A 13,770-nucleotide genomic window follows, 5' to 3' on the forward strand; every position below is an offset into this window, starting at 1 on the left:
CCATAAGAAAATAGACATAATAAGCTTTAATTTAATATATTATTCATCTTCAAACTATGTTTCTACAATTTTTAGTGATTTTTCAAAGTTACGTCATTTCTGTTACTTGAATCTGTTTTTAGGTTACTTTCACATTTTTCATAATTTTCATGTGATAATCACCATTCAATCATACATATTAATAAACATGCATATCATCGGCCATTTTTATTAGCTAATCACTAGCAAGTATTTACACATCATTCATTGTTCAGATTATACCAAAAGTAGCTAAGTTTCTATACATGCCATACACAAAACAAAACGTCTAATTATACCGAGTTATTTCTTTGATAGTGTGATCGGCCTCCGACGTTTCCTTCGATCCCCGAGTGACTAGATAAGTACTATAAGAAGAAGAAATAAAGAGATTAAGCACTAGGCTTAGTAAGCTTACAAGCAAATAAATCACAACATTCAACATAATGGATAATTATGCATAATATCATCTAACATCATAAATTTCTTTACTTCTCAATTTCTATCTTCTTCTTTATTCCCTTACCTTCTTTCTTACCTGACCTTTCCTTTTTCATAAATATAATCTACTTTTCCTTTGCTGTTAATTCACTGTAATTTAACTCGTATTCTAACCCGTTGAACCACTCGGAATACTAAGGATACTAGGGTCATTCCTGTCTATCAATACCCTGCCAATGCCATGTCTTTGACATGGACTTACATGAATTATTCCTGTCTCCAATGCCATATATAATATGGACTTACATGGCTCAATCCTGTCTCCAAAGCCATATTTCTAATATGGACTTACATGGCTCATTTCTGTTCTGTCCTATCAACCCTAATATCCTAACATTCCTAGGGTTCAACTGGGGCTTTCTAACACTTTTCCTCTGTCACTTCACCTTAAATTCGACTTTAAATATTTTCATAACATAAATATATAAATGCTGGAAATTGACAATAATAATGTAAAATAAAAGAATATTGCATTTATTTACTGTAAACTTACCTCGATACAAAATGTGACTAAAGTTTACAATTTAGTCCTTTACTTTTTCTTTTCCCCGATCTACTCTCGAATTTCACTCTTCTTGATCTATAATAGCAAATTTAGCTTATTTAATATCAATATTTATCAAAACAACCCTTTACTCAAACTTTGGCAAAATCACATTTTTGCCCCTAAACTTTCACATATTTTCACTTTTGCCCCAAGGCTCGTAAATTAAACTTCATCCTATTTTCTTATGTTTTATGACATACTGATCATTTTTCCCTTCTATGACAACATCAAATTCACACACTAACATGTACTTATGACTATTAGGTATTTTTACCGATTAAGCCTTTTTACTCGTTTTCACTTAAAACCAAGTAGCACAAGTTGTCTAACATAATTTAAAGCCTCATATTCCATCATAAAACATCAAAATACACAAATTTCACCTATGGGTATTTTTCCAAATTTGATTCCTAACTTAAATTATTGCTAGCATAAGCTTTATCGAGCTACCGGGACTTAAAAAACGTAAAGATCATTAAAAACGGGGCTTGGAATCACTTACTATAAAGCTTGAAAGTTGAAGAAACCCCAGCTATGGAGAGAGGTAAGGTTCGGCTGGTAACTTGAAGAAGATGATACAATTTTATCATCTTTTTACCTTTTTATTAATGTTAATAACCAAATGACCAAAATACCCCTCCTTACTAAACTTTCAAAAATTCCTTCCATGTCCTAATTTTGTCCATGAACTTAAAATTGGTCAAATTACCATTTAAGATCTCCTAATTAATATTCCAAAATAATTTCATACTAAAAACTTCTAGAATGCAAGTTTTGCAAATTATTCGATTTAGTCCCTAACCTCAACTTAAGCACTTTATGCATAGAATTTTATCACGAAATTTTCGCACAATCATGTAATCATACCATGAACCTCAAAATAATAATAAAATAAAATTTTTTCTACCTCGGATTTGTGGTTTCGCAACCACTGTTCTGTTTAGGCCTTATTTCGGAATGTTACATTTCTCCCCCCTTTAGGGATTTTCGTCCCGAAAATCATACCTGTGAAAAGATATGGGTACTGTTTTCGCATAACCTCTTCGGGTTCCCATGTAGCCTCGTCTACCCTATGTCTATTCCATAGTACTTTCACAAGTACAATACTTTTGTTCCTTAATTGCTTTACCTCTCGAGCTAGAATCTTTACCGGTTCTTCACCGTAAGTCATGTCTGGCTGAATCTCAACCTCTGTCTGAGAAATCACATGTGACGGATCTGAACGATAACGATGTAGCATAGACACATGAAATACATTATGAATCTTCTCTAACTCAATCGGCAAAGCTAACCGATATGCTAATGGTCCGACTCTCTCAATCACTACAAACGGTCCAATAAAACGTGGACTTAGTTTGCCTTTCTTGCCAAATCTGAGAACTTTCTTCCACGGGGATACTTTCAAAAAAACTTTGTCACCAACTTGATATTCGATCTCTTTTCTTTTTAAATCTGCATACGACTTCTGCCTGTCTGAAGCTGCTTTTAAACAATTTCTGATAACTTTCACTTTTTCTTCTGTTTCTTTAACTAGATCAACCCCGTAAATCTGGCTTTCTTTAAGCTCTGTCCAATATAAAGGTGTGCGGCATTTACGTCCATACAAAGCTTCATAAGGTGCCATCTTCAAACTTGACTGATAACTATTATTGTAGGCAAACTCTACCAATGGTAAGTATTTTTCCCAACTACCTTGAAATTCTAATACACAACATCTAAGCATATCTTCAAGTACCTGAATAACTCTCTCTGACTGACCATCGGTCTGAGGGTGAAAAGCCGTACTAAAACTTAACTTCGTACCTAAAGCCTCTTGTAACTTCTTCCAGAACCGTGAAGTAAACCTTGGATCTCTGTCTGAAATGATCGATAATGGCACTCCATGTAGTCTAAATATCTCTGAAATGTATAACTCGGCCAACTTGTCAAGTGAATAATCCATACGGATTGGGATAAAATGAGCCGACTTAGTTAGCTTATCAATCACAACCCATACTGCATCTTTCTTTTTCAGTGTTAACGGCAATCCTGTCACAAAATCCATAGTAACTCTTCCCATTTCCATTCCGGAACTAGCACAGGTTGCAATAATCCTGAGGGTACCTGATGTTCGGCCTTTACCTGTTGACAAATCAAGCATCTAGAAACAAACTCTAAAATATCTCTTTTCATTCCTACCCACCAATACAATTTCTTCAAATCATTATACATTTTTGTACTGCCTGGATGAATAGATAAAGAACTGCTATGTGCTTCCTGTAAAATCTTTCGAATAAGCTCATCATTCTTTGGTACACAAATTCTGTCTCTAAACATCAAACAACCATCAGAACCAATCCAGAAATCTGATTCTATGCCTGACTCACATTGAACTCTTTTAGCTTGTAACTCATTATCATCTTTCTGAGCTTCACAAATCTCTTCAAGAAATACCGGTTTAGCTCTAAATTCAGCTAAAATAGAACTATCATCTGACATGGCTAAATTGGTATTCAAAGCTCGCAATGTAAATAAAAGTTTCCTGCTTAAAGCGTCAGCAACTACATTTGCCTTACCTGGGTGATAATCAATCACTAACTCATAATCTTTAAGCAATTCCAACCATCTTCTTTGCCTCAAATTCAAGTCTTTTTGAGTCATCAAGTATTTCAAGCTTTTATGATCGGTAAATATCCGGCACCTTTCACCATACAAATAATGTCTCCAAATCTTCAATGCAAATACAATAGCAGCTAGCTCTAAATCATGTGTCGGATAATTTTTCTCATGTGGCTTCAATTGTCTAGAGGCATAAGCAATTACCTTTCCTTCTTGCATGAGTACACAACCGAGCCCATTCAAGGATGCATCACTGTAAATCATAAATTCTTTACCCGGTTCCGGCTGTACTAAGATAGGAGCTTCCGTCAACAATGCCTTCAACTTGTCAAAACTTTGTTGGCACTTCTCAGTCCATTCAAACTTAACATCCTTCCGTAGCAATCTCGTCAACGGGGTAGCTATCATGGAAAATCCCTCCACAAATCGTCTATAATATCCGGCAAGACCAAGAAAACTTCTAACTTCTGATACATTTCTAGGAGGCTTCAAATAAACAATGGCTGAAATCTTACTCGTATCAACCTTAATACCTTCACCTGAGACAATATGTCCAAGAAATCCAACTTCTCGTAACCAGAACTCACTTTTGCTGAACTTGGCATACAACTGATTATCTCTCAGAATTTGTAAAACTGTTCTCAAATGCTCTACATGCCCAGTCTCATCATGAGAATAAATCAAAATATCATCAATGAACACAACTACAAACTTATCTAAGTATGGTCTAAAAATTCGGTTCATTAAGTCCATGAAAATGGCAGGAGCATTAGTCAAGCCAAATGGCATCACAAGGAACTCATAATGACCATACCTAGTCCGGAAAGCAGTCTTTAGGACATCTGACTCTTTAACTCGCAACTGATAGTATCCGGATCTCAAATCTATCTTGGAAAACACAGTAGCTCCCTTCAATTGATCAAACAAATCATCAATTCTAGGCAATGGATACTTGTTCTTTACTGTTACCTTGTTAAGTTGCCGATAATCTAAGCACAATCTCATCGATCCGTCTTTTTTTTTCACAAATAGCACTGGTGCACCCCATGGTGAACTACTAGGTCTTACAAAGCCTTTATCTGTTAATTCCTGCAACTGAGCTTTCAATTCTTTCAATTCCAATAGAGCCATTCTATAAGGAGCAATAGAAATGGGCGTGGTACTTGGAATCAACTCAATACCAAACTCAACTTCTCTAACAGGAGGCAAACCTGGTAGTTCTTCCGGAAACACATCGGGAAACTCACATACCACAGGCACTGATTCAATTTTCAATTCTGGATCTTTAGTGTTCAACACAAAAGCAAGATAAGCTTCATACCCTTTTCTCAAGTATTTCTGAGCAGACATAACAGAAATTATGGGAAATGAACTATCTGGCTCTTCTGAATTAACCCGAAGAATTTCACCATTTTCACATTTCAACTCAATGAATTTCTTTCCACAATTCACTATCACATCATGAGTAGTCAACCAATCCATGCCAAGAATCACATCAAACTCATCAAATGGCAATAGCATGAGATCGGCCGGAAAACAGTAGCCTCTAATCATTAAAGGACAATTTCTACATACTTTATCTACTAATGCATGCTTGCCTAATGGATTCGATACTTTAATCACAAATTTTGTAGATTCTATAGGCATACTTATACTAGGCATCAATTTCATACAAACATAAGAATGAGTCGAACCCGGATCAATCAGAGCAATGACATTAATATCATGTAGAGAAAATGTACCCGTAATCACATCGGGGGAGGATGCCTCTTCGCGTGCACGAATAGCATAAGTCCTTGCAGGGGCTCTAACATCTGGTCTCACAGCTGAATCTCTAGAGGTACCTCTGTTACTTGCTCCTACTCCTAGTTGCCTCGGTGATCTGCCTCTAGTAGGAGCATTTTCGGATCTAGCACTCTGTGTTACCTCTCGGCTAGCCACTTCTGGACATTCTCGTACAAAATGATCTGGAGCACCACATTTATAGCAAACATTTTCGCCTGCCCGACAAGGACCATAATGAAGTCTACCACACCGTGGACACCCTGATCTACCCTGTCTGACATTACCTACACTCGTAGTCGAGGTGGTCTGAGCCTTCGGATCCTTAAATCTGCTACCTCTATTCTGACTAGATTGCCCTGCCGAAAAGCTAAATCTGGTAGAAAACTCTTTGGGCCTCTTGGATGTAGCCTGAAATGATCTGCTCATCTGTCTCTTCTTTGTATCTTGTGTCTCTGTCTCAACTTTACCTTTTCTTTTTAATAGCTCCTCTGCCTTACAGGCTCTCTCAACTAAAATAACGAACTCTTTTATTTCTAGGACACCCACTGACAGTCGGATATCATCATTTAACCTATCCTCAAACCTTTTACACATGATAGCCTCTGTGGACACACATTCTTGAGCATATTTATTGAGCCTGACAAATTCACGCTCATAATCGGTCATCGTCATATTGCCTTGTTTCAATTCCAGGAATTCCTTTCTTTTCTGGTCAATAAACCTCTGACTGATGTACTTTTTACGAAATTCTTCCTGAAAGAAATCCCAAGTGACCCTCTCTTTCGGTACAACTGATACAAGTGTCTTCCACCAGTAGTAGGCTGAGTCTCTAAGAAGTGATACTACACATTTCATACACTCCTCGGGTGTACAAGATAATTCGTCAAAGACTCTGATAGTATTTTCTAACCAAAATTCTGCTCTTTCTGCATCATCATCTTTTGTTGCTCGGAACTCTTCTGCCCCTTGTTTCCTGATTCTATCAACTGGTGGTTTTTCTCTTACCACTGTACCTGTGATTGGGGAAGCTTGAGCTGCATGGGTAGCCTGAGAATCATGAGGGGGTGGAGGTCTAACTGCCAGAGTCGTACGAACGAACTCGGCAAACAAATCATTCAAAGCTCGGAAGAGAGCTTCTCGAGTCACTCCTCCTTGATCAACTATTACTGGCCTATTCTCAGATGGCGCTGCCCCTTCTGTGGAAGCAGGCGCATTACTTTCTACATCATCATCACCAGCTCGCCCGGGATCCATTACTATAAAACAAAATGTTTATTAAAAAAAATTGTCAGGAGTCGTCACACTATCAAAATACAAGTATGGCATGTATAGCTAGACTTTTTCTCACACTAACTGTTCCGAGAACCGACTAAACCTGCTCTGATACCAATAAATGTAATACTCCTTACCCGAGACTGTTGCCAGAATCGAGCACGAGGCATTACTAAACTTAATCTATCACTTAAATAGTTTTAAATTGTTTATTTAAGCTTTTCGGAATGTGCTGCCATTCTGCGTCGTAGTCGCCTAAAAATTCATATCTTGAGTTCCAAAACTCAAAATTAAGATCCGTAAATTTTTCCTGAAACTAGACTCATATATCTATCTACTAATTTTTTCATAGATTTTTGACTTGGCCAATTAGTACAGTTTATTAGTTAAAGTTTCCCTTGTTTCAAAACTCGATTGCACTAACCTCCTCTTGCTACGAACCATGTTTCTTCCTGTACAAAATTCATATAACTAAGCCGTTTGTTTCTCTTAAAACTAGACTCAACAAGGATTATAACCAAATAAAGTAAACGTTCTAATTAGTTTTGTACAATTTATGGTGAATTTCCAAAGTTGAAACAGGGGATCCAGAAATCGTTCTGACCCTGTTTCACTAAAACTCAGATATATCATATAATATAATACCTTTACCTGTTTTTCTTATTCCATAAGAAAATAGACATAATAAGATTTAATTTAATATATTATTCATCTTCAAACTATGTTTCTACAATTTTTAGTGATTTTTCAAAGTTACGTCATTTCTGTTACTTGAATCTGTTTTTAGGTTACTTTCACATTTTTCATAATTTTCATGTGATAATCACCATTCAATCATACATATTAATAAACATGCATATCATCGGCCATTTTTATTAGCTAATCACTAGCAAGTATTTACACATCATTCATTGTTCAGATTATACCAAAAGTAGCTAAGTTTCTATACATGCCATACACAAAACAAAACGTCTAATTATACCGAGTTATTTCTTTGATAGTGTGATCGGCCTCCGACGTTTCCTTCGATCCCCGAGTGACTAGATAAGTACTATAAGAAGAAGAAAATAAAGAGATTAAGCACTAGGCTTAGTAAGCTTACAAGCAAATAAATCACAACATTCAACATAATGGATAATTATGCATAATATCATCTAACATCATAAATTTCTTTACTTCTCAATTTCTATCTTCTTCTTTATTCCCTTACCTTCTTTCTTACCTGACCTTTCCTTTTTCATAAATATAATCTACTTTTCCTTTGCTGTTAATTCACTGTAATTTAACTCGTATTCTAACCCGTTGAACCACTCGGAATACTAAGGATACTAGGGTCATTCCTGTCTATCAATACCCTGCCAATGCCATGTCTTTGACATGGACTTACATGAATTATTCCTGTCTCCAATGCCATATATAATATGGACTTACATGGCTCAATCCTGTCTCCAAAGCCATATTTCTAATATGGACTTAAATGGCTCATTTCTGTTCTGTCCTGTCAACCCTAATATCCTAACATTCCTAGGGTTCAACTGGGGCTTTCTAACACTTTTCCTCTGTCACTTCACCTTAAATTCGACTTTAAATATTTTCATAACATAAATATATAAATGCTGGAAATTGAAAATAATAATGTAAAATAAAATAATATTGCATTTATTTACTGTAAACTTACCTCGATACAAAATGTGACTAAAGTTTACAATTTAGTCCTTTACTTTTTCTTTTCCCCGATCTACTCTCGAATTTCACTCTTCTTGATCTATAATAGCAAATTTAGCTTATTTAATATCAACATTTATCAAAACAACCCTTTACTCAAACTTTGGCAAAATCACATTTTTGCCCCTAAACTTTCACATATTTTCACTTTTGCCCCAAGGCTCGTAAATTAAACTTCATCCTATTTTCTTATGTTTTATGACATACTGATCATTTTTCCCTTCTATGACAACATCAAATTCACACACTAACATGTACTTATGACTATTAGGTATTTTTACCGATTAAGCCTTTTTACTCGTTTTCACTTAAAACCAAGTAGCACAAGTTGTCTAACATAATTTAAAGCCTCATATTCCATCATAAAACATCAAAATACACAAATTTCACCTATGGGTATTTTTCCAAATTTGATTCCTAACTTAAATTATTGCTAGCATAAGCTTTATCGAGCTACCGGGACTTAAAAAACGTAAAGATCATTAAAAACGGGGCTTGGAATCACTTACTATAAAGCTTGAAAGTTGAAGAAACCCCAGCTATGGAGAGAGGTAAGGTTCGGCTGGTAACTTGAAGAAGATGATACAATTTTATCATCTTTTTACCTTTTTATTAATGTTAATAACCAAATGACCAAAATACCCCTCCTTACTAAACTTTCAAAAATTCCTTCCATGTCCTAATTTTGTCCATGAACTTAAAATTGGTCAAATTACCATTTAAGATCTCCTAATTAATATTCCAAAATAATTTCATACTAAAAACTTCTAGAATGCAAGTTTTGCAAATTATTCGATTTAGTCCCTAACCTCAACTTAAGCACTTTATGCATAGAATTTTATCACGAAATTTTCGCACAATCATGTAATCATACCATGAACCTCAAAATAATAATAAAATAAAATTTTTTCTACCTCGGATTTATGGTTTCGCAACCACTATTCCGTTTAGGCCCTATTTCGGAATGTTACAATATTCACATTTAAATTTGAAGTTTTAGTAAAATTAGTATGAGAAGATGGGAAGGGGAAATCATTTTCACTCATTTCTCTCTTCCAATGATTGGAATAACAATGCAATTCCTTCCCTCATGCACTTAACTTACATTTTCCTTTTGTTTTTCTCATTATTTAAAAAATGTAAGAGTTTCGACTAAACTAAACATCTAATTTTATTTTGAGAAATAACTTTGTTCAATTTTTAATAGACTCAGACACGCGATACTTTATACAACCTTAAGGGAGTAACTTTTTGTGAATTTTCAATGACTCTACTTGCACACAATTTATAGTTCACCTTTTATTTGAGTCACAGTAATATAACCGTTACATGTGACGTTAAAGATAAAAATAATAGAAGAGCCCAAGCCAATGGTAGGATGACATCGGCACTAAGTTAACTCGTACAACCATGCAGGTTATCATACCGTTGACTACAAGACACTACGAAACAAACAATGACCCACTGTACAAACTTAGGTGCACAAGGGTACAAGGGCTTCCCTTTCTCTCCACAATCAACTCCATCGGCTAGCTTTCCCTCATCTTGTTCTCTTTCTCCTTTCATCACGTCTCCTCTTAATCTAGGTGAATGGACTCTCTCATCCACCATTTTTCTCTTTTTTGTTGATAGCTTGTATTGACAAATTTTTTTATGTTATTTTTATTTATCTATTTATGAGATTTAGAATACAGTTAAAAAAAGAAGAATTATGTCTTTACTACTTGACCCATTGGATTTGGCAGATTAAAAGAAAAACTTTGAAAACTATTAGCATATGAACTATAGATTGAAAAAAGAAATTGCAAAGTGAAAAAGTCCCTAACTCTTGAACTGTGCAATTCACAGCGAAAAGACAAAGTGAGAAACGTTAAAGCAGTATCACATCTGGTTACGGAAGAAGTAAAAACTGGAGCTGGAAATGGAAATGAAAATGGTAAGTCTCAAGAAAAAAAAGGAACAGTACTCAAGTACTTCAATATTTTAATGAAAGAAAAGGGGTAAGAAAGCATTTAAAAAATAAAAAGCCAGAAATGGCAAAAGAAAAAAGAATAAGCCCAAGGTCTTCGCTTGGGACCCACCTTCAAATCTGTGACAGAGATAGTAGTTTCATTTCCTCAGCTCCTCTTTTGTTCTCTTGTGCTGCTCTTTCATATCAGCCCCATTCTTTTATTTATTTCTCTTTCTCTATTGAATAATTTCTTGGTTGAGTTGAGTTTCTCTCACTAGAAGTTATTTTATTTTATAAGTAGTTGTAGTAATATAAATGTAGAAAGGGAAAAAAGATGGCAGCTTTGTTTTGTCATGGCCGTTTGTGAATTCTCTTCTAAGCAAAAACAAAAGTATTCTCTTTCACACCTTTCAATTTTCAATCTCATAAAAACAAACATGAAAGAATAATCTAGGGTTTAACAACCAACATCAACTCCAACAAGGTCTGTTTTTTTTTTCTGTGTTCTTTGGTAATTTTCTCTATGTTTTTTGTTTTTCTCTTAGTGATAGGAGCTGTTTCTGCTTTGATCCTTGTCTGCTTTCTCTTTTCTTTCTTTCTTTATCATGGTCAGATTTTACAGGTCTTATTGTCTCTGATCTTATTGGCCTTCTCTGTTTTGGAAAAGCAAAACAAAAAAAAAATTGGTGTTTTGAGCTAAGTTTTGTTCTTCTTTTTTTCTTTTGAAGAAATTCCTGTTGGGTTGATCCTGTGGATGTTTCTTTTTATTGTTTAAAGATCTATTGTTTTCGGGGTACTATGGAGGAGGTTGAAGAAGCTAACAAAGCAGCAATAGAGAGCTCTCATAGAGTTTTGAGTATCTTGTCTCAGCCTCAAGATGAGGTTAGCTGTAGACATTTAATGGCTGAAACTGGGGAAGCTGTTTTTAGGTTCAAAAGAGTAGTTTCCCTTTTGAACTCTGGTTTGGGACATGCAAGGGTGAGGAAGTTAAGGAAACTGCAAGCCCCTTTTCCTCAGAGCACCCTTTTGGATACTCCACGCTGTAATCCCTCAGCCTCAGATTATCCATCCAAGAATCTGCACCTTGGTTGCCATGAAAGCTCGGTTCAAGAACTGACTTCACACGCTAGGAAATCTCTATATTTAGGGAACCCATCTTTGGAATTGAGTTCTAATGGGAAACACCCTCTTCAACTCTCTCAAAAGGCGTCGTTGGGCCACTATCATTTCCTCCAGAAACAACACCAAATGAAACAACAGGCTGAAATGATGTTTAGGAAGAGCAATAGTAGTGGGATGAACTTGAATTTCGATAGCTCTAGCTGCACACCAACCATGTCATCAACCAGGTCTTTCCTTTCTTCGTTGAGTATGGATGGAAGTGTAACTAACTTGAGCGGCGGTGGGAGTGCCGCCTTCCATTTAATTGGTACACATCGTTCCTCAGATCAAAGTTCCCAACAGAAGAAGTGTTATGGTAAGGCAGAAGATGGGAGTGTCAAATGTGGCACTAGTGGTAGATGCCACTGTTCAAAAAAGAGGTTAGATTCTCTCTTTTTTTATATTACTTCTCATAATGCCTTCTTTTCCCTCTGATTTGATTTTTTTTTTCACTTTGTTGGCAGGAAACATAGAATGAAGAGGTCAATCAAGGTGCCTGCTATCAGTAACAAGCTTGCTGACATTCCTCCAGATGATTATTCATGGAGGAAATACGGGCAGAAGCCGATCAAGGGTTCTCCTCACCCTAGGTATACATGATTAGACTGGGACTTTATGTATTAATTTTATGTGTGCATGTAAGTGGAATCTGGTCTAATTTGTTTATAACTGGTGTAGGGGATATTATAAATGTAGCAGTATAAGAGGTTGCCCTGCAAGGAAGCATGTGGAGAGGTGCTTAGAAGAACCATCCATGCTTATTGTTACCTATGAAGGTGAGCATAACCACCCAAGATTACCATCACAGTCTACAACGTAGGAAAACTCACTCTGCCTAAGATTGGTTGGCTAGTTGCCCTTTGCTTGTTCTTTTACATAATTTGCATGGATATACATATGGGAGCAATTTCTTTTTCATTTTCCTTTCCTGTTTTGTTTGCCTAGTTCTGGACCAAAAGAAAATTGTAGAAAAAAATTGGGGTTTAAATTGAAAGAAAAAGGGTTTGATGATTCAAGGGAAATCAGTGGTTGATGAAGTGGTTGAATTGAATCAAAGGCCATGAGTAGTGCTTAAGGTGTTGCCATCGGTCTTGGGTACTAATTTGGACTTATTTACGACTTATGACCTAACGAGGGGGCTGGGGGGGGTGTTGTGGGGTTGCATCTATCTCTTTGTCTGTAACACGCCTTGAATCAGAATATATTCTGCTGGAATCTTGTGCCTACTGATATACTGGGCCTTGGGGGTGTGTTAATAGGCATCTATGCTCTCCGGTTATTTACATTTAGTTCTAAAAAAAATAAAAAATAAAATTGATTTGATCATTTTGAGGTGAGCTCAACCTAATTAAGTGATTAGACGTCGTGTATTTTAATATTTGACTTTACTAACTTACAAATCTTATTGGAGCATAGATCGTTAAGTAAGAAATTGAATATGAAAATTGAACCCAGTTGAACAAAGTTTATTCAAGATTAATTGAATGTTAAAATTTTATCATAAAATGAGTTTGCGTAAGAGTTTTTGGCTGCAAAATCCAAGTTGTATTATTTGAGCAGAAAGATAAGAGTCGATTATGGTCCAATTGTGGCGTGTTTACCCCTATGTTTAGGCGTATATATATATATAGTTGAAATGAAGGTATTGTTCGTGCAAAAAAGAAATGAAGGCATATTCCTTTTTTAAGGCTTAAAAACGACCTAACAAAGATGTACGAAACTGGTTGAGTTAGAGACTGGATGAAATTATCAATTATAAGCAATCAATTATAATAATAATAAAAGGAAGAAATTTTAGGGGAGTTTGGTGAAGCAATCAATCAACATCCATATTGTTGTTTGTATGCCATCCGTGAAGAATTATTAAAGTCAAATTGGAGTCGGAGTTTGAAGAGGCAAGGCATGTGAACTAAGATAAGTCTTAGACTCACCGATTCGGCAACATAGTGCATGCAATCCAAGCAAACGCTAGGAATTTTTTCTGACCTCTTCCCTTAAAACTCCTTTGAAATAGTATTGGTGGCTAGGAAGTTGGGGACAGGAATTCATCTTACATTTGCATGCATCTTGGTCATCTCTCTATTATCACTATTCCAACTCGCTTTTTTCTACTTTTCTTACTAATAAATTTCAATTTTATTACCATGGGTAAACTATAAAAATAGTCAATTTTGTTTATCTCAGATTATATTTTAGTTACTTATGTTTGAAA

The 13,770-nt window shown here is 35.6% G+C and overlaps 1 protein-coding gene across 4 annotated transcripts; it reads left to right on the plus strand.

Annotated features, from left to right (window-relative positions):
• The first annotated feature begins 9,969 nt into the window (after positions 1-9,969).
• LOC107923024 (probable WRKY transcription factor 21) lies at positions 9,970-12,569 on the plus strand. 4 transcript variants are annotated; one of them, XM_041079800.1, is made up of 5 exons: positions 9,970-10,032; positions 10,295-10,382; positions 11,175-11,938; positions 12,023-12,148; positions 12,237-12,569. In XM_041079800.1, the coding sequence occupies exons 2-5, from the start codon at positions 10,368-10,370 to the stop codon at positions 12,376-12,378; spliced, it is 1,047 nt and encodes a 348-aa protein (XP_040935734.1). In that variant the 5' UTR covers positions 9,970-10,032; positions 10,295-10,367; the 3' UTR covers positions 12,379-12,569.
• Positions 12,570-13,770: the final 1,201 nt, after the last annotated feature.

Source organism: Gossypium hirsutum, chromosome A11 (assembly GCF_007990345.1).
Source record: "Gossypium hirsutum isolate 1008001.06 chromosome A11, Gossypium_hirsutum_v2.1, whole genome shotgun sequence".
Classification (NCBI taxonomy): domain Eukaryota; kingdom Viridiplantae; phylum Streptophyta; class Magnoliopsida; order Malvales; family Malvaceae; genus Gossypium; species Gossypium hirsutum.

Excerpts from the sequence above, each read along its gene's own strand:
- LOC107923024 (XM_041079800.1), top strand. Across the intron at positions 11,939-12,022 it reads TGCCACTGTTCAAAAAAGAG|GAAACATAGAATGAAGAGGT; the intron begins GTTAGATTCTCT and ends CTTTGTTGGCAG. Across the intron at positions 12,149-12,236 it reads AAGGGTTCTCCTCACCCTAG|GGGATATTATAAATGTAGCA; the intron begins GTATACATGATT and ends TAACTGGTGTAG.